The following is a 22,635-nucleotide window of genomic DNA, read 5'->3' as shown; positions in this document are numbered from 1 at the left end:
GAGCGTTTAAAAATATTTTCATTTTATTTCATTTATTCAATTACTCAATCACACTCGTCTAAAAGATCGCTCCAAAACGACAAGTGTACTATACAGATCAATAAACACACCAAATTACATAACTATTATATACTTTTACATTATAGACATTAGATCATACATAGGTCATACGATCAATAAGCATTTTAAGCAGTGCAAATATTTTTGTACGATATTCAACCACAGAGACATACATACATACATATATGGAGACAAATTTTCAGTATTTTTTATACAATTGACGAACCCTAAGACGCAGAACAACTCAAGATTTGCGTGAGGAATTGGGGAGGGAATGCCAATTTTAACAGGAACCGTTTCAATGAAAATCAGAAAAATTGGCAAACTCTGATAAGAAACGATCGAACTCGAGTCACAAACCAAGGTCTAGCCAACAACGGAACTCTATTGTAAATCGAACCCCTGACACTCTGCTCAAAAGCATAAGGTGCTAATTACTAATCAACGCCATTTTTGTAAATTTTTTACAGATTTTTGGCTTTTACAATCAGTAATTCAAAATCTAGTATTGCTGTGCCAAAAGTGAGTATTGAAATCAATATTCAAATATTTTTTCTCCGGATTCTGATTTTTTATTTCTTTAAAATACGTATAATTAATTATCTAGAGAATTTTAAAAGTAACTTATTTCGCCAATTTTTACTAGCCTTTTCTTACTTCGCTTTCGATTTTTACGTCAAATTTCATCTGAAAAAATTTGAGTTCTTATCCGATCCCTTTCAAACTTTGCCATTTTTCTCGGTTTGGTCATCAATATATATATTTGAGGCTGCTGTACAATGCTCTACATACTTATCTTGGAATACGCCTATATGATCTGGAGTACGCCTCTATGATCTGGAATCCTTCCACTAAATCTCTATCTATGAAACTTGAACTTATCCAAAGACGCTTTCTTCGACTGCTTTATAAGGAGCAATATGGGATTTACCCATATTTATTTCCTTCGCAATTCGTCATGGGTATGGTCGGCTACACTTCTCTTGAACATAGGAGGAGTGTTGCCCTCATCAAGTTCTTGTTTTCCATATTTAGATGCTATATCTCCTGTCCGTCTATCCTGGCTGAGTTGGGCCATCATGCTCTGAAGAGTGTGATATGGAACCGCCATCGTCCCCTTTTTCACACTCCTCTGGCTAGAACTGTGGCTTTTAGTTATTCTCCCATTCCTCGTGGCCTCCATTTCTTAAATTCACTGGATGGTGCCATTGACATTTGTCACATCTTTCGTCATTTTCTGCACCACTTCCTAAGTTACGGAAGTCGCGACCAATTAGAAAGGTTTTTTTTGATTTTTAAATGCTTTTTATTATTACGAAATTATGTTCACAATACATCTTATATCTATTTTAATAGCTACTGATCTACTGATCATTTTCTATTTTACAATTTAATTTAATTTGGTTAGTAATCACAGTATTATATTATTCTAATGTATTATATTAGCATAATAGGAAAAAGAGCTCAAAAACCTATTTACAATCCTTATAAATGTTCATAATACATCTAATACATAATATTAATTAAAGACTCTCTTAAGTCGATGATCTAAAGCAGATTGTGTTTAGGTAATCTGTGTTTATACCTGAAGGGTATAGACATTTTGTTGTAATCACCGAGACTCTTCACAAGTGTGTTATTAGAAAGGTTGAGTAAGTTTGATTAGTTATGAATTTTTAAGAATTTTTAAGTCATAGTTATTTTTCTTTTCTTTATTTATGTATTTTTACTTGTATTCCATGTACTTTTTTCCTTTTGTCCTTTTTTAATATTTTTAGCACACTCGTCGCTTTGGAGAAATCTGTTAGACGAGTGTGCTTGATTAATTGATGTATAATAAAATAAAAAATATGTGGAAATCAAATCCGCCATTACGATGTTGAAAAATAATCGTAATAGACACGTTTGAAAATACTCCATTATCGTTCTCGGTGACGTCTATTTGCCGTATTTATCCACGTTGCCGGATTTATCAACACTGTTCCGATCGTTTTTTCCCTTTTCGCCACCCTCTCGCTATGTCAGATATTAATTGTTTAAACGCCTATATTTTTTTCTTTTTTCACTCTATATTTTTCACTTTGCCAAGTACTATTGATAAATTAGATGCATGTATATGATTTGTAGCGACTTTAAAGGCATACATATATTCGCATCACCGTCACCGTTAATATGTACTCCTACTAATGTTCTATTTTAAAACCTTTTAAAATTGAAAAAAAAGGGAATGTTCGCGAACGATCCGCCATGTACCAAAAGCTCCGGTAAGCTCGCGTCTCCCCCTGTTAAAAATGTCCCGTATTAATCAATGCTCGCGTTAACACGTAAACTTCGGCGGAGGCTTTACCTGCCTTTTCTGCCTTTTAAGGCGGCGTGTAAAGCTCAGGGCAACATTCCTATGAAATATATTCGCCCAGACCGCAAACATTTGCTTAGAAAGGCAACTTGAACGGCTTGCTCTGACAGGAGAAACTTTTCCGCGGGGGCCTCCTCTCTCTCTCTCTCCCCCCTCGTCGCCCCGCGGGCAAAATAAATAAGTAACGAATAAAGCGGAGATTTCCGCGTTGCGTTCTCTGGCTCCTCCCTGGCTCACTTTGCGGAACAGAAGTGGGTCATTTTTATTTTATTCTCCTCTTGTGCGCCGTTGTTTTTCGCTCGCCTCCTGGTCGAGGTTTTGCGGTGCAAGTTTAAGCGCTTTGGGAAAAGCTCGCGTTTTCCACGTCCCGTTAGACGTTCGCGGAGGCTGCATTCGCGCGGCACGATCGCCACAGCTTTCGACCAAATTGAATTCGCCAGACCTGTCGCATAATCAACATTTAGCAAGCTATTAAGGATACGTGCTATTCACAACATGTTTGCAGATACCTACGTACATAAACATATACACCGTGCTCTCAAGTTAACAGCTGAATTCTATAACCGTGTGTTCAAAATGTGAAATATATGGTTCCCGGAGAGATGCACTAAATTGCACTGAATAGTAGCGCAGTTTCAAGTAGTCATAATGTCCAAATGCGCTCAAAAAGAACTTACGCAATAGAATTCCACAAGAAAAGTTTAGCACCCTCGGATAGCATACAAATACCCCTTGACGATTTTTTGTGGAATTCTATTGTGTTAGTTCTCTTTGAGCATCTTTAAAAGTTTGGATGTCTCGAGAGTGCAACTATCTCGAGTGCATTTTTCCGGTGACCGAAATATGGTTCCCGGAAAGATGCACTAAATTGCACTGAATAGTAGCGCAGTTTCAAGAAGTCCTAATTTTCAAAGGCACTAAAAAAGAACTTACGCAATAGAATTCACATTTTACTAAGGATAAAAATACACATGTTGTATGTTTCATTTATTTTTTAATAATCATAGAAAGAAGAATATTTAATCACGTTATCATTTAAATCATTTTTAATTAGTAGATTTTATGCCATTTAAGGATTTAAAATACGTACGTATGTATTATAATTTGTATAGTTGTATAACATGCAAATTAAGTATTAGCAAAAAGTTTGATTAAATCATATTGTTTGCTCAGTTGAAACGTTTCATTATGTATTTAACAACTCTTAAATTTGCCTAGTTGTTAAAGGATTTTGAAATTTAAGCATAACATTTGATGATGTAAATTTAAAATTTGAAATAAAATAAGGGAAAATATAATACTTTCCAGTGGCAATAATAATTAAAAATAAATATAAAAATCTTTCTATCATACTCCTTTTTAAACAAATGATCTGTATTATTTTACTTGATACAATTTATTTTACTGGATAAAATTTATTCTACTGTATAAAAACTTTATCCAAGAATTTGCTAAATTTATGATTTTTCGAATTGAAATAGAAAAGATTTTAATGTTTTGAAAGGGTAAAAAACTAATTTCAAAAATGTCTTTTGAACTTACATCACTTTCGTGCGATATGAGATTGAAAAAAATGAATCCCTCCACATTGGATACGAGAAGTACTAAAATCTGAAAAATAAATATCAAAAGAACTACAATATAAAAATTATTTTCTTTATATTAATCAAAAATAGTATGTATACTAGATGATTGACGTAAAGGATTGATGCAATTAAATATATTACTTCATATAAAGATAATGTATACTCGAGGATTGATGTAATGAAACATATTTCCTAACACCTTACGTCGTTTTTATATTTTATCTTCCTTCGAGAATCATTTATTTATTTTTAAAATAAATATATAAATAATATTTTTTACATAAAAAAATGTATGTATGTAATTTGTAACAAAACAATTAGGCGAATCACTTCCATACATTGTGAGAATAATAACATTAAGCTTGATTACCGTAAACGACAATACATTGACGACATTCTTTCTTTTTATTACAAATTTCACAATTTTACAACAATACAAAAAAGATACGAATTTCCGGCAGACCAAATTTCAAACTAGAAAAATCGTTTCCAATTAATTTATTAATAAGTATATATTTGAGAAAATCTTCAGCGTTTCCTGATGTTTTTTAAATGCAGCTATCAGTTTTATATGTAACATCATCATTGAATTTATTATATATTGCCCTATGTATGTATGTATGTATGTATATGCGTACAATCACAACTCTTCAAATTCCCTTTTCTTGTCTCAAGAGTTCAAGCAATCGATTTCCTTTTCGAAAGCGATTGCTCATAAATAACCGATGTGTATTTGATTTAGAGCTTTATATTGTGTATACGGATATAGGCAGCGATGTAACGGATAGAATGCTTTTGACTGCTTAGCGCGAGACTGTGTGAAAGCTTCTGGGAAATTTCCTCTTTATATTTAATCAACACGTTTGACAGTTTCTCATTGTGCGGAAATACACCGTGTCGTTTGATGTTGTGTGTAGACACATACCAATCAATCATTAATTAACACAAAATATTCACGTATAAATGTTCCCCTTCACCGATGGGATGGGGTTTCCCCTTTGAAGTGTGCGGTACATACGAGCATTTCGGCGAAGTGAGGGCATTTTGAATTTCCACGATAACCCGATGCACCACGGGGAAGTTTAATAGTATAAACAGAGTTGACGATTTGTTTAATTTGTTGATTTACATCTCTGAGTGGATTCAATGCCATACTTAGCGACGGGGCTGAATTCAAACCGCATGGTACTGGTGACCAACCCTCCAACAAAACCATTGCGGTAAGAATGCAGGCTAGTCGTCCGTGGTCGGTGGTTTTGTATCCCGTTTTCTCTCTATTCGTATACAGTTTTCAATCCTTTGAGTCGGAAACCCTCTTTAGCTAGGTGACAGAAGCGGTAAGGGATACCGTTTTTCAACCAATGCACACAAATAAACATGTTGACAAACCCATTCAATCCCCCATACATTCATATATAGATTGTATTATATAGGTATAATGTCACATATAAAATAAATAAATACACAAATATAAGCAATCTAGGGATGGTTTCATATACAATTTGTGTCAATATACATACATGACATATAAAATAAATAAATACAATTTATATCAAAATACATATGTACATACATTGTACATGACATATAAAAATGATATAAAAAATTTGGCCGTAACACATATGTACGTATGTACATATGTACATACATACATACCTATATCAGAATGATAATATAAATATTTTAACATTCATTATATAACCTATTAGTGAAGTAAAAATACATATGTATATATGAGTGTTAATGAGAGCCTATAATGCAAATTGTATAAGATATAGTGTGAAAACGATAAAGTTATAGACGTTTAAACAATTTAAAATCTGACAAGACGAGTGGATGGCGGAAAGTAAAACATATAAGGTTACTACCTATTAAAATTTCGCAAATTTAGACGTGTTTATTTCGATTATTTTTCACTATCGAATTATAAAAATCGATTGAAATTCCATCGTTGACCAAATCACGCAAAATGGTAAGGTTTCAAAACGATCGGAAGACTGTAGGAATATTAGCTGGACAGAATTATGGTCCCAACATTTTCGACCTTTTCAACATTTTCGAGGAAAAAATCCCACTTCCGGTTTATAAAATTTATTTTAATCACATTGATACAAGAATATTATTTGAATTATTTGTGAAGAGCATACACGTTTAAGGGTTTTGAAAAAAATAGTGGAAGAAAAATCGAACAAGAGTAAACTGTCACTTCTGGTTGACAGACGCATACCAAATTTTATTCATAACTTGGTATTAAGTTGAAACTTCTAGATATGAAATTTCAGTTCAATAAAAGATTTCGGAGAAAAACATAAAAAACCTCGATTCTCTAGAGTAAAAGTATTGCTTCCGGTTTAGGAAAATATATTTAAAAAATATTAGTTTATTATAATTGTTATTAGATGTACAAAATTTTTAGTCCGATTTAATTAGCGGTTTGGGAGATAATTGAATTCAAAAACTTACAAAAAACAGAGAACACTATAAGGGGAGGTATCATTTCCGGTCAACTTAAAAATTTGAAACGTCAATAAGAATTTCAGTGACCGATACTAAGTTGTTGGAACTGTACATAATTATGTTTAATATCAAGTTTACTCGTACTAACAAACGAAGAAGAATAGAGGAATTATCAAAAATAACACATATCTCCACGTCCATTGCTTTAATGCTACTGCGTAGACTTGGATATTTGTGACTCCAAGTCGATCGTTTCCTATCAGAGTTTGCCAATTTATCTGATTCATTCATTGTTGAAACGGTTCCTCCATCAAATTGACAAAAAACCTTCCTACCCACTATGTCCACAGATGTCTTTATGAGTAAATTAATTATTTGTTAATTTCGTGTTCTTAAGATTTTCGAAATACAGCGATTTATGTAATAAAAAATGCTGCAATGTTTGTAATTAATTGTCTATGAAGGCGCATTGGGGTTTACCTGTCAGGATTTCCTGGTATATCTATGCAAAAACAAAATGAAATATTATTCATATATATATGTATGTACAGTGTATCGTACACAGTGTGTAATCGTATCGTACAGAACCTGTACTAATCATTTCATAATTCCACACGTCGATACTGCTTTTACCATATAAATTTCTCAGCACTCTCTTATGTGCAATATACTGTACACAGTGAGCCGATTAATTCAATTAGTAATATAATACACACATGCAGTATACAGAGCTCTTATATTCCACTCAGCGCTTGGGTATCACCTTTAAGATTAAAAAAAATGAGTATAATTTTAAACCCTCGTGATCACGGCTAATTCAATATGAATGAAATGTCAATGCAATTACGAACGATGGTTTCGTGCATTAGCGTCATAATGTACGCGTGTATAAAGCATGGCAAACCAACCATAACCACTTATTAAAGGGAAATTGGTTCACGCTATTCATTTAATTGAGCTTTTTATTTTATCCCATATATGTGTGTATAGCAAGCTTTTAAAAACCATAAATAAAATGACTTTCGATTTGCATATTGACTCCCATTTACTTTTTAATCCATCACATATCGTTTATCATATGATTTTGTTTATATTTTGTACAAGTATGTATATGGTTCTAGGACACTTACCCCCTGTACACATACCCCCCAGACACATACTCCCGGTCAAAAATCCCCTGGGTATTAACCCCCGTTCAAAAACCCTCGCCATGGATAAAAATTGTTTAAAAATAGTAATAAATAACACTGTTCGACAAATGACGACTTTTTTTGGTTCTGAGACGAGATATGACTTTTCTTATAGATCTTTGCCCAGTAAACACGAATATGGTAATAAAAAATGTTGATTAGTTCGAGATTCGGAGATATATGTTTTTTTTTAAATCGCGCGATTTTTCTACATATTCGTGTTGTTCGGTCAATGTCTCAAAATCTGTCAATTTCCTGTTCAAAATGAATATTGGAATCTATGGTCTTTCATTTTTTAGTACTTTTTAGCTTTAAAATCTCTCCAAGTAGTCGTCCAATTCAAATCAAAAGTCAGAAGTACGTATTTTCACTTGGGATTTTTTCCCACTGTTAATACTAATTTAAAATTTTTTTTTTTTATTGAAACATGTTTATTGGGATATTGCCAATCAACATTTCGAATATCGAGCCAATCAACATTTTTTATTACCAGATTCGTGTTAACTGGGCATATCTATATCTATAAGAAAAGTCATATCTCGTCTTTGAACCATTTTTCGTGTCGAACAGTGTAATTAATTAATGTCCGTATACCCAAATATATAATGTTTTTGACGGATTTTGAATTTGTATTAGTAAATGGTATAGTTGGTAGCTCACACATTGTTTTAATTTTCCCATTGTATTTCGACGTGCTGTTGGCCTTAGCTCAATTTAAAGTTTATATTTATAAATTGCACTGATACGTTCAGTTCTTGGGTTTACATGGCGTGATGTTATGGGGAATGGGGGGATACCTTTGTGATTTTGTAAGCACGAGATTAGTGTTATTCTATTAATGCCATTACTGCTAGCACTCACGCAAAACATCCCCTATCTCGGCGAGCAAATGACGAGCTCACATGCTTCGCATAAGATTGGACTATTCGCATACTAATCGTTACGGATTAATGAGAATAATACCCACACCTCAAACCGGCGCCTAAAGCTCTCAAAGTTACGTCTAAAATTAAAATTAAATCCGAGTGTGTAACGCGATACGTAATTTTTAAACGAATTATTTCGACTAAAGCTCCGCAGACGTGTATGGTGATTTCGCGTGCGCGGGTTGTTAGCGAACAAAAAAAAAAGCATAAAGCTTTCGCCGAAAAAAAGGTCAAAGTTAACAAGCAAAAGTTTCGACACGACGTCGGACCAGTATTTTTTCAACAAACACAACGTACTCGAAATTACCTCGAGAATTGCGAAACGTACCCATTAACGGTATTTATTGACCCTCCAAGTCATTCAATGAAATTATTCGCCAGCTCGAAACGGAAACTTTGCCGAATCATTTGTAACTTTTAATTAGTTTTATTAGACGGCAACATCATGATAATCGGAATAGAATTTTCTAAAAGGAGTCGAGTTACTTTCCGAAAGGCGGATAATTTCGTAAATCAGATCTTATCGCCTTTTGAAACTGTGTCACCTATGAAAAATGCTACTTAGATATTAAAATATATTAACTTATGGCAACACTTTAAATTTTAAAGCAAGATAGGGCAGTTACAAAACGAACGCTTTTCTGCCTTATATTATATTAAAATCCTAATAAAATTTATGAAAAAAAAAAACATTAAATCACAATAACCGTCTGAACAGAAAACGAACACAAATAAAATTGGTCGCAGTTCCCACCTTGAAACTTTTCAAACTACTTTCGAGAGTGTTCATAAGTAACAAATCATTTCTAAATGCCATATATATGTAATAATAATATTTTTAGCGTTTCGATAATGTTTGATAAATTCCAGGTTGACCCGGAACAGAAATTCCCTGGAACTCACGGAATTTTTAATGTCCCGTCTCCCCGGAATTCTTACCCCGGGAGTCCTGGGAAAAATATTTTAATCAAAACGTTATTTTAATTGCTTAATTAAAGCGAATGTGTATCCTACGTTGAAACTATTACGAAGCGAGTGTATTCTTCTTGTATCGACGATTCCACAATGGAAGAAAATCTTTTAGATTCTGTGATTTAGATTGTGTTTGACGATGAATGAAAAATTAAACATTGAGTTAAAAAAAAACAAAACTACAAAATAAATTTAGTTAAATTTATATTAATGAAAAATAAATTAAATGGAAAAAATAATAATTTACATGTCCCGGAATAACGGGAATCCCGGGTCTGAGTAGTCCTGAGCTCCACCCCGTCCCATAGGAATTGAAAAAATCCTTGAAATCAGAAACCCTAATACGTACTCATATATTGTACGGAAAATAAGTTCAAGAAATGAATTCCGTTGTGAAATTATGCTAGGGTTATTTCTTTTGTGGCTTGTAAAGCTTTTTTAGAGTACATTGACATAACTGCTAGGAAAATAATTTAAAATGATTAATACCTTTTGAAGTTCTTTGTGTTATCTGGATCTTTTTCACCCGAAATAAGAAGTATTTTCACAGCAATCTTCATCTTCTTCTATTCACAAATGGCACAAAATTTCATAGCTATCAACGAAATATTGCAGCTAATGCAATTTTAGTTTAATTTTATTATTATAAAATTTAAATACGAAAACAAAATATTCGAATTAAAACAAAAGGTTTTTTCACTTCACAACGAAACACTTTGTATCACATGAGAAAATTATTATGTAAGTATTTACCATGATTTGAAAAACGCTTTTATGATAACAGTTATAAAACGCTTTTGTAATGTACTTGATATGTGCATAATTTAACATTTGCAAAACTAATCTATTTGTGATACTCGGAGACATGCACGCGACTAGGAAAATAGTCACCTAGCAACTGCCGTTACTATAAATACAACGTTTTATATTTGTTTTTTATTTGAAATGCCTATGTAGTTTAGTTTATTTCATGCTAAGATTTGCTTTTATGCTAGCTTTATTATTATTAATATTGGAACGTGATCGCTTTGTTTCAGGGGGGACTTTCGATAATGTGTCGAGCTCGCGAGTGACAAGATGACGGAAAACTCATTGAAGTATCAACGACTGTTATCGACACAAAGTCGAGCGCGTGAACCTCTATTCAAATCGCTGTGTTTATCGAGATGAAAACCGGGGAGAGCAACTGCGTGCACTCGGCCGACATAATGGGATCGGCCGAGGAAAATCAACTGAAACGACGAAAAATCGGTCACACGTTCGGGAAAATGCAGAGGAACATTGGAGCTGCTGCAGTGCTGGCTTTCATCATCTGCCTGAGGTCACAGGCGCTAGGTAAGACCCAGTTTATTTTCATTTGCAACTTGTTATCTAATAACACATGGCTATTTAAAATATTTCGACTATCCTTCTCTTCATTTAGAAACTCGACTGTCAGCCTATTTATGTGTTTGCTTAAACTTTCATTGTATTGTGTGCTTGTTCTTTTGATTTCCAATTAAACAGTTTCAAATTTTAAATTCTTTCTTCTTTTTAAGTAGATCATTAGAACAAATCATAATTAATTGTAGTCTTTTCAAGATGTTCATATTATATTTGAGGTTAATATAGTACTGAAAATCGTATTACATATGTATATCTGTATAGGCTTCTGTATTGCCTAATATAATACGTCACAAGTTTGTTGTTTTCAGTTTTGAACAGTAACATATTACACATAACTGTTCTCTTAGCTATATCTTTAGTTATTTTCTCTAGTTCTATATGTGTTGTCTCCACGTCAGTATTCCGTCTAATGGTATCCCTTTGATGCCCTTTGTGAAATTTTCTAAGCAGTGAATGTAAGTACATATGTATGTACATATATATGTAGTTGCAGTAGCTATGAATAGCCACATTCTAAAATTTATCAACTGACCAAGTTTTATACTTCATTTCTATATCAAGTATCAATTAATGAAATGCTTATCGTTACGTTGAAAGTTTTTTTTCTTCAAATTTTCAAATTGACCGGAAGTAATACGTCACCTTATAGATCTACTATTTCTAGTTTGTTAATATTTGAAGTTTTTTGTGTGATTGTAAAAATATTAGATTTTTCTTGATCTACATATCTAAGTACCTAATAACAATAGAAGAAGCTATGTGGTCATGAAAAATTCTAACTCGAGATTTTGACTGATTCAAACTCGGAATCGATTACTGGTCAGGTTTTCATGATCTAGAAAAAATATGTGTGTGTTAGTATATGTGTCTTTTTATTTTGGGAATTTTTTGAACATCATTAGTCCTATCAAACTGAAACATAATATTGGTAACTAAAATGCTTATCGATACGACATAAGTTTAATTTTTTAATTTTTAATCTATACCAGGAAGGCCTAACAAGTATCCCCAATGAGCCTTCCTGGCCAGAAACATTGTACATTTGATACAAGTATTAAGCAAAGTAAATACATATCAATTAACACACACAGAGACATCAATGATCAAATTTGTAAATTTGCAGCATTTAAAAAAAAATCAGCGAAAGTCGAGATTTATGAAAATGGTAAATTTGCCAATTTGTTGGAATCGTTTCAATGAAAATCAGATACATTAGCAAACTCTGATAGGAAACGATCGACTTGGAGTCACAAATCCAAGGTCCAGCCAGCAGAAACCAGTGGGATTTGAACCCGTGAGCACTTTGTTCAAAGCATCATATGCTAACCATTGGTCTATTCTGCTGGTTTAGCTGAGGTGGAAGTTGACCGGAAGTAGTACCTCCCCTTTTAAGGGTTCTCTTTTGTTTAAGCTTTGATATTCAATTATCTCCTAAGCTGCTCAAAGGATCAGACTGAAGCTTTTTTACATGTAAATAGTAATAATATATTTGATATACTAATATTTTCAAACATCAAAAGGAAAAGAAGAGCACTATATGTTAGATCAAATATGCTAGCAAAACGGTTTTACCGATAATTAATTCTGTCCTTTTATACCAGTCTATAGAATAGAGACTATAAGAACTTGATCGTATCGGAAAATCTAGGCCATTGATTTACTCGTAACCGACAGAAAATACTAGTGGTTAGCATGTACATAATACTTGGAACTGCATAAATGTGGACGAAATACATGTAGGAGTCAATGAAGAGGATAAAGTACGACACAATTAATTATTGAAATTATTTATTTATTTATTATTATTTATTTATTTTATTTATTTATTTATTTATTTTAAACAGACCATTGTGGCATAACAGGAATTCCTAAAGCGCCACAATGGTCAAAAAATATAGCACAAAAAAGAAAAAAAAACAAAATAACAATTAAACAAATACATTCATACATAAACATAAAAAATAGCATTTATAATAACAGATAATGTAAAAATATCAAATAAAATATAGCATAAGGAATGCCTTGCACCTACAGCCAGTTTCAATAAACATGTAAGAAACAACTACAAATACAAAACATCCCTGTAAGGCCCAAATGGAAGAGAGTTAATCAAAATTTCACTCATAAATCACAATCAATCATGAAAACAATGATGAGCGCAGACTACCAGATAAATGGGTTAGAGTAATTTCCGACAATTTACGCTCACTAAGGTGGAAAATATCACATTCAGTCTCGGCAGCAACGATTTCATTAAGAAGTCGGATAGCTCTTGGAATAGGAGCCATTCGAAAAAGGACTGTGCGGGCAGGAGGTACAGCCAGCAAATGATGATGTCTACCACGCACATAGTGATTAGGGACATAAAGTCCCAACTGCTCCAGCAACAACGGGCATGACGTATTACCACGTAAGAGCAGGAGAACGAAACGAATTAATGAGAAGTTTCTCCGAAGTTCAAGGGAATTATACCCAAGCATGCCCAAAAGGAAAGGAGTGGGGTAGAGATATGGGTAATACCCATATTCTTTCCTATATAGGAAGCGAAGAAATGCTTTTTGCACTTTCTCAATCATCAGAGAGTAATTTGCTTCATGCGGATTCCACACAATCGCATTATACTCTAGCTTACTTCTCATAAGCGAATTGAAAAGCAAGCGAGAAGACAAAGGATTGGAGAATAATCTTGCATATCTCAAAACAAATCCAAGTCGACGAAAGGAAACGTCAGCGACTTTCTTGATATGGTTGTGAAAGGTGAGCTGAGGATCAAAAGTGATACCCAAATCGACAATAGATTCCACACGCTTCAACAAGACGGATCTAATGGAATATCCGTGACAATAGAGCGAATGTGCACGTCCATAGCTCATAATTGCACATTTGTTTAAATTAAGTTCAAGGCCTAAACTAGAACTGAACTCCAAGACAGCGTTAATATCAGCTTGAAGGAGAGAGGCTTGCCTCTCATCCTTGACAGCCAAAAATAATTTAACGTCGTCAGCAAACAAGAGACATGATGCATTACATAAAACTCTAGGGAGGTTATTAATAAGAATTGTAAATAGTAATGGGCCTAAAGTGGACCCCTGAGTAACACCAGATCGAGTAAAAAATGAAGGAGATTCATAAAGACCATATCTAACAAATTGCTTCCTATCACTAAGATAAGAAGCAAAGAGTTTAAGAAGACGCGTTGAAAAACCCACTTCAGCTAACCTGATCAAAAGAGCGTCATTATTGACTTGATCAAAGGCTTTACGAAAGTCAAAGTAGGCTACATCAACTTGCTGACCAACGTCAACTTTAGACATGATCAAATGTGTGAAGCAGGCGAGATTAGTGGTAGTGGAACGACAGGGTGTAAAACCATGTTGCTCATCACACAATAATCTTTTAAACTGCGCAAGAATCAAACGGTGAAGGATGATGTCAAAAATTTTGGGAATAGCCGAGATAATAGCAATAGGTCTATAATTTTCAACCTCATTTTTAGAGCCACTCTTATGAATAGGAATGACTCTAGATAATTTCCATTTTTCAGGATAATTACCAGAAGCAAGAATAAGGTTAAAAATAAACTGAAGAGGCTCTAAAAGCGAATTACAGCATACCTTTAATACGTCAGGGGGCACACCGTCAGGCCCAACAGACCCCTTCAGCTTCATAATAGCCATCCTAACATCTCCCAGCGATACCCGCGGAATGTCTATACCGACACCCTCAGTACCAATTTGTGAAGCCAAACTAGCATTAAGGGATGGTTTTCTCTGGTCAAAGACAGAGCTAAAAAATGAAGCAAAAGCATTGGCGATCTCAGGACCGTCAAAACTTTTATTACCAAATGAGAATGAATGCTCAAGACCGTGTGAAATATGCTTACTCTTAATAAATCTGAAAAAGTGGTTAGGATTAACCGCAATAGCACTCTCCATCTCATTAAGATAGACAGTATATCGCTCACTCACACCACGTTTCACGATCTTCCTAAGAGTCCGGAATTTCTCATAGTCACAAAATGATTGGCTACGTTTCCATCTTCTATGAGACAACCATTTTGAACGAACATCAGCTATAAGTTTGCACCCAAACCACGGCGGAAATACCCGCCGATGTTGTTCCGAATTAGGATAACTGATGAACCGAGGAACATGACTGTCAAAAATATTATAAAGTGTATAATACAAATATTCAACAGCATCACCAGTATTCATGAGGTACATTTGGCGCCAGTCAATTGAACGAACCTCATTATAAACCAATTCAGAATCAACACGAGCAAAATTCCATCGCAGTGAGGAAACCCCAACCGATGAACAAGCTGAAGCAGCTCTCACAGAAGAAATAAACAAAAGCTCAATATGTAATGCATCATGATATAGGTCCTCAGGGATGATCGCAGTTCCAATTTACTTAACTATTTACTTTATCATTTGTATTGTCTATATACTGTATCTATGTACGTAGTAACAATAGATGAAGTTTTGTGATCATGCGAAAATTCAAACTCGAGTGTTTGACTGATTCGAACTTACAATCGATCGCGATCACGTTTTCATGGTCTAGAAAATATGTGTGTGTGTGTGTGTGTCTGTGTATTTTGGGGATTTTTAACACCGTTAGTCCTATCGAACTGAAACTTAGTATCGGTTACTGAAATTCTTATCGATACGACGTAAATTTTTTTCAAATTTTGAAGTTGACCGGAAATGGTACCTGCCCTTATACATACATATGTAGGTGTCCTCTTTTTTTACATATCTCCTTTACGTTTCACATGGCTTTCGTGTTAGTGGTCATTTTATCTCTTATCCGATCGTTTTTAAGTTTTCGAATTCAATTATCTCCCAAACAGCTTACTGAATTGGACTGAAATTTTTTTATATACAAAAGAAATTATACATTTTATAACTCGATATTTTTTTAATATTTTTTTAGTTGTTGAATGTGTGGATTTTTTTTCACTTTCACTGATATATATATTGAGTGAATGCGATAGTTGCGCTTCGACCAGATAAAACGTATTTTAAATTGACAAAATCGAGGTTTCGTATTCTCCTATTTTCTCCTCCGCAACTAGACCAATTTTTAAAAAAATTTCATCATCGGTATGAGAAAGATATTTTCTGTGCAACTATGTGCGTATTTTTTTTTAAATCGACCGTTAAATAAGCACGCTGGACTCTTTTCGTGGGTGTAAAAAAGATGCGATTTTATTTATGTTTGGCGGCTCCTAGCTCCTATAAAAAATAACTAATCAAAAAAATAAAAAGATGGTGGATATCCATAGCATATTAAAAAATAATTTCTCTAGTGCCATAATTGAGGAAGGGAGAAGTCTAATATGTACGTTTGTATGGACAAGGCGCAGGTGTCCAGCCCTCTTAATGCGCTTTTTTCTTCTGTATTATATCGAAGTTGCTTTGGAGGAGTTCCAAGACTGAGTCTTATTTAAAAATGGTTTATTTGGCGGAAAATTGTCGCAAAAATTTCGTCAAATCAATACGGGGGTGTCTTTCGCCCGGTCGCCAGTTTCACTTAATGTGTAGTCTCGTTAACACGCCAGCTGGGACAATTACAGCGGTGGGCGAAATTCTGAATTTCTGCAGCCACCCTTGCCTGGTGAGATTTGGGGGCGGCCTTGTCCCCCGGGCGGCCATTACACAGGGTGTCCCGTTAATGGAGCATCATTATCGGCGGAGGCTTCGGCGCTCACTACTTCCGAGCGCACCTCAAAGTGCTTCCCGTTCGCTGAAAACGTTTTTCCTCTCCGATTCTCCTAGTTCGTTTTCAACTTTTCCCCCAGTTTCCTTCCTCATCCCACTGCAATTTCTCTACATCTCTCTCTCTTTCCCCGCTGTTTTTTCTCCGCAACGCTCTTCGTCCGTCCGCCTGCGACATTTTTTTTAATTGCTACATTCAACCGGAGAACTAACAGTTTTTATCTGCAGTACCAGCGCGGTTAAATAGTGTTCAGCGTATTTCATATCCGCACTAGAATGCAGAGCGAAAATTAAAATAAAGCCGAGAGAGGCTGAACATAGAAAACGAACGCGTTGGGGTTAGCGTATGAAATATTTTCCGGAACTGGCGTTTGAAATTCTTCACAGTGGGATTTTATATCAACCCTTTTCCGCTCAGCATGTGTATGGCTTTGTGCGCCTCGACTAATCTCGTTTCGAAAAAAGAGAGATAATTGGAATTCTCATCAAAAAATCCTTTGTGTGACAGCGCCTTTCTATTTTGCATAATAATTGAATCAACATTTTTTTTAAAGTAAAATCAATAAAAAAATGGTTTATGTTTGTATAATAATTAATTTATGTAAAATAATTAACTTAATTATTGAATGTATGTATAATAATTAACAATAATTAATTTTGAAAATGTTTTTGATAACAACATAATTAAATCAAGCTAATTAGCATTTATTAATTGAGTTAACATAATATTTAATGTAACTTATGTACATTTAGCAAAAATCGGTACTCGTGTACATAGAATAAATTTTATGAATATTTTTTTTCATTTTCATTCATTTATGCTTAGAAATAATGGTTGGCCCAATAAAAAACACATCAAATTATTTCATAAAAAATTATACACACTCATGATTGAAACGATTGCAATTTATGTATGTGTATGATTTTTTTATAACATCCATATGAAAATACGTAAGTTTAATCAATTCGTGAAAACGGCAAAATTTATTTTAGTGTTAGCATGTGGTGGTAGAATCGAATAGCATTGTTATTATGTATTACACACCTTCCTTTAATATTACATATATTTAAAAATACATGAATATCATCATCATTATATGTACATACCTCAGACATTCTTCTGGTAGTATATATACCATTTACTACCAGAAGAATGTCTGAGCTTTTCTTACGTTTTTACCCGAGACACTTGCAACCTTCCTTGTTTTATTCAATACGGACGTACATACATATATATTTCAGGTATTGTTTTTTCTCCATCCATCGAATCGCTTAACAAAATAATTTATCCATTGCCATTTATATATTTTTACTTTCTATTTTATCTGATAATTGAGTTTAAATTTTGACGTAATTTCTGTCTTTTAACTTTTTATTATCATATAAACAAAGTATCAATAGATGAAGCTTAGTGATTGTGAATCGAATTCAAGATTTTTAGAGGAAAATTTAATGATCCTACAATTTTTATAAACGCTCAAATTTTGAATTAATGAAATAAAGTAAATCCAATTAGTTGTACACAGATGATTAAATTAAAAAAAAATACATTTCGATTGATCATAATCTGTATACAAAGGCAAGCATTATCGTTTATCATTGTCAAAATTTGGTTTTAAATCTTTTTAAAATTACATTCTCATTTATTTTTAAATTAAAATAAATATTTTAAAAGTCACGCGACGCAATTTTCAGTAAATTGTAATGAATGCACAATATCTACGTATGTATGTACCATGTTGTGACTGTTAAATACTTAGACTTTGGTTTAAACTTCAGTGTCACAGTTCTGAAAATCAAAATCATAATGCTTTTAATCGGATGAAAACTAAGTAATATAGTGAGATGGGCACGAAAACATTAAATAAGGAATATAATAATGTAATTAAGTCAAATATGATAAGCGTCATACCGATACTGCGGAATCGTTTCACGCTCGCGATACACGCAGCATTGTGGCGGACTCAAAAGTTATAATTTATTTCAACAAGACATTTTCCGGCTAGCGTTTTCTTACTTAACAAGGGGCTTGCGGGAAAACTTAACGACCGCAACAGCCTTTTTATAAGAGCTGCGCATGAATCACGATCCCATAATGTGAGGGGGTTCGGGTGGGCCGCGTCGAGACTTGGTTTTTGAAACCACTGCTAAGCTCAAGTTTCATAATTCATCGCACAGTAAATTATTATCATACTAAAGCTTTCAAATGAAACGGTTCTCCAGCGAGGTAGCACACCCGACATTAAAGTTTCGTCAGCCGCACACCGATCCATTATGCTATTTTCATTTGAATATTGTACACTCTCAGACGAAACGAAAGAAAAATCTCCATAAATTGCGCGCACGTAGAGTTCTGCGTCGGAAAAATGTTATAAATTTATATATGTACGTAAGTGAAAGCTTGAGGTTTGCTCGGGCGCTAATAACTATCATAATTCAGATTTTAGTTTTCTATGACGAAAACGTTTTGTAAATTCGGGGCGCATCGTCAGTTTAATGGTTGATATTTTATATTAAAAACGTGACGAAGGTAGCAATAAGGTTTATTTTCGTTCGGCCGAATTTCTTATTCGCATTTGGTGTTTGAAATTTATTTTTATTTTTATTTTTATGTTTATTAATCTACCCATATAATTTGGGTAAAAAGCCTTTGGTTTCGTGTAATTTATGGGGCACATTTATTATTTTGCGCAGTAAACGATCAATTGTGCCTGATTACAATAAGGAGCTTTAATTTTTTAGATTTTTCTCAATGTGCGATCAAAATCTAACTAAATTCGACCTTTAAAATGCGGTAAATAAAAATCTAATAATTTCGGGCTCTAAATAAGCACCCACGTAATGTATTCAATGAAAATTTATGTACATACTTATATGCGAACAAAGTTCTGTTGTAATTGAAAATTTATATTTTAATAAAGTTAACAACGTTGCTTATTATTATACCAAACTAGTTCTTAACATTCGTTTTAAGCATAAGTTTCTTCACTCCTAATATTTTTCGCCAGGTAAATTTTAAGCTATGTAAATATGGATACTTGTTCTTTTGGACTATTATTTTTGGAGCCTACGATTAAAACTTACTATAATAATACCTTACCCAGAGAAACGTTATAATAACATTTCTCTGATCTTACCACTAAAAATTGTTTTTCATTTGATTTATTCTGAACATACTTACTTATTCTGAACATTTTAAATACAGGACATTTTGACTTTGAGTCAGTGGTGTAACTGCATACTAGGACGCGGGGCTATGCGTTGCATGCAGGCTCTTGGTCTTCAAATATTAATATAGCGATGTCCATTAAACAGTTTTCAGACTTGTTTATATCAAAATACAGTTGTGTATACGGAGAATTCTCTAAAGTGTATGAATACGGCCTTTTGGTTATTTTTCACTTCGCCAGTTATTGTCGCTAGTATCGGTAGTGGAAAAATGGATACCAAATAAAAATCCTTCCTTTCTTTCTGGGTATAATTACGTTCCTTTATTTGAAGAAGCCGGTTCGACTGGCACAGGTGCAGCTGGCGCAGGTCGAGTTGAATGGTTGTCACAATGAACTTAATAGCAAGCTAATGTTAATTGCCGGTAGCCCTATATATATATATATATATATATATATATATATATATATATATATATATATATATATATATATATATATATATATATATATATATATATATATATATATATACCTATACATACATACATGAAATATTATAAGTTTAGTTAGGGAGTGGCCATAGCACTATGAAGATTTTCCGGGTAGAATGCACATTAAGAAAATTAAATTTAATATAAGACTACAGAAAAAGTTCAATCGGTCAAACCAGACTTAGTGAATTTCAGAAAATATCATCTGCGCTATAAAGACACTTTACAAGATGCGATTTCACAATTTGAAAATTTTAAGGCAACAAAAAACATTAAAAATTAATAAGCGAGCTCTTTTTCCTGGTTCTAGGATACTTACCCTCCCGGACACATACCCTCCCGGACACATACCCTCCCGGACACATACCCCCGGTTAAAAACCCCCTGGACATTAACCCCCCGTGCAAATAACCCCCCCCCCCCGTCAAGGATAAAAATTGAAAGTATCTTTAGAAAACAGTCAGTATCAATGCTAATTTATTTCAGCCAGAGAAATACAGATATTAATAATACATACATGTATCAAATTCTTTATAAATAATCAATAATTAATAATTATAATTTAAATATACAAAACTCCAAAATCATTTGTATTTTAATCATTTTTTCTTTTCCTTTTCTCGGTTTTATAAATTCCATCATGGATAGTCTAAAAATATTTAAAATATAGTAATAATAATATAGCAATAATATATACTTCTATTAAAATTTACTTTCAATACCACAGAACGCAAACGCTTACTGGTGACTAAAAGTCTTTTAAATTGATATTAAATCTATTTACAACAATAAATTGAAATTGAATATTGCATATAAATTGAAATTCAATATGCTCTATCACGCTTGATTTATTCTTATTTATTACTTTACTTTATTCTTAATAATTAATTATTTATTATTATTTTTAAATAAATTTTATATATGACGGGGACTATTTGCAATGTGGCATTTTGCACTGGGGGGTTAATGTCCAGGGGGTTTTTGGCTGGGGGTATGTGCCGGGGGGTTACATGTCCGGATACCATTTTTCCTATTATGCTGTACATTAAAACTAGAAAAATATAATACTATGATTACTAAAAAAATTAAATTAAATTGTAAATTAGAAAATGATCAGTAGATCAGTAGCTATTAAAATAGATGCATATATGTAAGATGTATCGTGAAAATAATTTAGTAAAAAAATAAATAAATAAGCTTATTTGTTTTATTTAAAAAAATAAGTTGATAGCTTTTGCATGTGGACTGAATTTTTTTTTAAAGTTACGGCACTGCTTAGAGTTCCACTCGTCGAAAGTAGTCAATTATTTTTTTAATGCATAATCATTAGGCGAACACTTCATTTTGAGATTTTATGACGGTTTATGAGTTCAGCACGCCATTCATCTTTATCGCCGTTTCCGACGTATATTTTACTTAACAAAGAGAATAGAAATTCTTTGTGGGGAGAGTTCAGGCTGGAAAGTTGAAAGGATGAGGTGGGGTCCGGGTGGTTCGCGTGCGTTAATTGGCTGTTTTTTGCCGACGCCACGAATTAGGCAAATTGGAGCAAAATGGAGATTTCCATTTTGGGGTGGCGACGCCCGCAAGGAACACTTGTTGTTGTCCTGGGGTAATTTACAGCTCCACTCGGATTCGTCGTTATTGTCAAATTTCTCCTTTGTGCGAAATTTACACGGCATTATACTGCGAGACCGTTTCGATAATGTCGCCTCGCGTTAAACGGCGATTGTTCGGCGACAAACTCAAATTAGATACGGGAGGCTGTCTTGTCTTTTGTGCTTAGACGGTCGACGACTACTCCACGATATTTACCAACCCCCCTCCACCACCCCTTAAATACTCGTTTTAAATTGGCCATTAGCGATACGCCCTTCAACTATATAATTCAACATAATATAAAACACTCGACACAAACGTAGGATGTACAAATTAAATACGACACTTTCAAAAAGATCCACATAACAGATTAAATTGCATCTTTGAGAAATTTATACAATTATATATGTATGTATATTATTATTTTATATACATACAAATTATATTATACATAAAGACTTCTACTCCGTCTGCCTATAAGCGATTGAAATTTGAATAAAAATATATCCGGGCGATAAAACGAAAGTCGCTAGCTGTAAAATTGAATTTTTTGGGAGAAAATTTCATATTTCAATCTACATATATATGTATATAATTGAATGTGTATTTGTCTATTTGTCTGTCTTGTACGTATAGCCTCCTAAACTACTCAACTGATTACGATGAAACTTTCAGAATTTCTTGTATGCATGTCCGGGAAGCTTACCGTGAAAAAAAAT

General features: G+C 33.5%; 1 protein-coding gene across 1 annotated transcript in view; it reads left to right on the top strand.

The window, feature by feature from the left end:
- The first annotated feature begins 10,584 nt into the window (after nt 1–10,584).
- dpr1 (defective proboscis extension response 1) overlaps nt 10,585–22,635 on the top strand; it is a 200,622-nt gene continuing 188,571 nt past the window's right edge. Inside the window, exon 1 of the mRNA XM_077431047.1 lies at nt 10,585–10,882. Coding sequence (XP_077287173.1) covers nt 10,714–10,882 — 169 coding nt within the window. The 5' untranslated portion in view covers nt 10,585–10,713. The remainder of the gene's footprint in view (nt 10,883–22,635) is intronic.

The sequence above is a fragment of the Arctopsyche grandis genome, chromosome 5, assembly GCF_051622035.1.
Source record: "Arctopsyche grandis isolate Sample6627 chromosome 5, ASM5162203v2, whole genome shotgun sequence".
Classification (NCBI taxonomy): domain Eukaryota; kingdom Metazoa; phylum Arthropoda; class Insecta; order Trichoptera; family Hydropsychidae; genus Arctopsyche; species Arctopsyche grandis.
This window is presented reverse-complemented; position numbering and strand designations above follow the sequence as displayed.